At 34.1% G+C, this 1,908-nt stretch overlaps 1 protein-coding gene across 1 annotated transcript; it reads left to right on the top strand.

Annotated features, from left to right (window-relative positions):
* Nucleotides 1–640: 640 nt before the first annotated feature.
* Nucleotides 641–1,459, top strand: LOC113337311. The gene has a single exon (XM_026583022.1). The coding sequence runs from the start codon at nucleotides 641–643 to the stop codon at nucleotides 1,457–1,459; it is 819 nt and encodes a 272-aa protein (XP_026438807.1).
* The last annotated feature ends 449 nt before the right edge of the window (nucleotides 1,460–1,908 follow it).

Here is a 1,908-nt window from a genome sequence, read left to right as displayed (position 1 = left end):
TTTTTCTAAAGCTGAGTCCAAACCAATTAAGGGTAAAAAAGTTGTTCCAAATGTAACTACTAGAAAGCAGGCAAATAATTCAGTAAAATTTAGTAATGGAATGGGGAGTTCTCATACTTCTCAATCTTCTCAATCTCAATGAGAGTCATTTATTGGAATTTCAGAGGCTTGAGGAGAATTCAAGCTAAAGACAAACTCAGAATTTTAGTACAACAATTTAATCCTTCCTTACTTTGGGGTTGCAGAACCAAAAGTGACAGCTTCTAGTAGTATTTTGAAACAATTAAGGTTACCTGGTGTGAGTAGAATGGTTATTCATAATTCTTATGGAACACTAAAGGGCAATATCTGGGTTTTTTGGAATTCTTCTTTATCTACTCCTTCTATAATTTCTTCTACAAGACAAGCTTTAACAATTTCAAGTAGGGGAAGTAGTGGTAACTGGAGTCCATGCAGCATGTCTAACTATTGACATAAGAGTACTATGGGAAGAACTTTTAGTCATTAATGAGATGAAGCTACCTTGGTTATTAATAGGTGATTTTAATGTAGTCCTTACTTGTGAGGAAAAAAAGGTGGCAGGAGTCCACTTAGAATATCAATGCAAGAATTCAGGGATTGTATATAATCATGTAACTTGATGCAAGCTCCTAGGTCAGGAATTAAATATTCATGGTGCAATAACAGGGTGGGAAGAAAAGGGATACTGTGTGATTTAGATAAAGCATTTTATAATGTTAAATGGCTGGAGAAATATGAAGGATGGAACTATAAAGTGGGTGTCAGAGGAACTTCAGATCATGGAGCTCTAATGGGAGGTGTGAAAAATATTACAAGACCATCAAATATACCATTTAGGTATCAATCTATGTGGACAACTCATCCAGATTTTATCAAGGTAATACAAGATTCATGGAATGAAGAAGTTTTTGGGAATCCAGCTTTCTGTTTTATTAGTAAATTGAAAAGGCTCAAGAACTGGCTTAAAATATGGAATTGGGAAGTGTTTGGGGATCTAAGTGCAAAAGTTAAATCTACTGAAGATAATGTCATGGATGCTTCTTTAGAATCTGATGCAGATCCTGAAAACATAGAGTTGTTAAATAACTTGATCACTGCAAGGGGGAAGCATGAGTTAGCCTCTCAGCAATACAATGAGTTAATGAGAGCAAAAGCTATAATTAAATGGGTTAAAGAAGGAGGTGCAAATACAACTTTCTTTCACACAACTATGAAAATTAGAAAATCTTGTAATAATATTTCTGAATTAGAAGATGAAGCTGGAAATAGAGTAACTTCTCAAGATCAGATTTCAGATATTTTAGTTTCACATTACAAAAAGAAGTTTGAGAGGAAGAGTGTAGTGTTTGAGGATGAACTTTTTGAGGCAATTCCAAAGATACTTAATGAGGATGATAATACATATTTGGATGCAATACCTTCACAAGAAGAAATTTAAAAGGCAGTTTTTGGGATGAAAGCAAACAGTGCACCTGGACCAGATGGCTTCCCAGGAATTTTTTATAAATATGTTTGGAATGTGGTTAGAAAAGAGTTAATGGATGCAATTCAATATTGCTTGGAAAACAAGTTCATACCAAAAGGGTTTAACTCTAATTTCTTATTTCTTCTTCCCAAGACTCAAGGGGCCAAAAGAGCTGAACAATTTAGACCTATTGGTTTGGCAAATTTCAACTTCAAAATCATTATAAGAATCATAACTGACATAATTGGAACTGTAATTAGTAGAATGATATCTTGTCAACAGGGTGCTTTTATCAAGGGTAGAAATATTCATGAAAAGGTTGTTTTAGCATCTGAATTAGTAAATGAGCTAGACATTAAAAGAAGAGGTGGCAATGTTGGTCTCAAAATTGATATATCTCAAGCTTATGATTCCTTGAGCTG

This window comes from Papaver somniferum, unplaced genomic scaffold (assembly GCF_003573695.1).
Source record: "Papaver somniferum cultivar HN1 unplaced genomic scaffold, ASM357369v1 unplaced-scaffold_15905, whole genome shotgun sequence".
NCBI lineage: Eukaryota > Viridiplantae > Streptophyta > Magnoliopsida > Ranunculales > Papaveraceae > Papaver > Papaver somniferum.
Note: the sequence above shows the minus strand (reverse complement) of the source record. Positions and strands in the feature narration are given on the sequence as shown.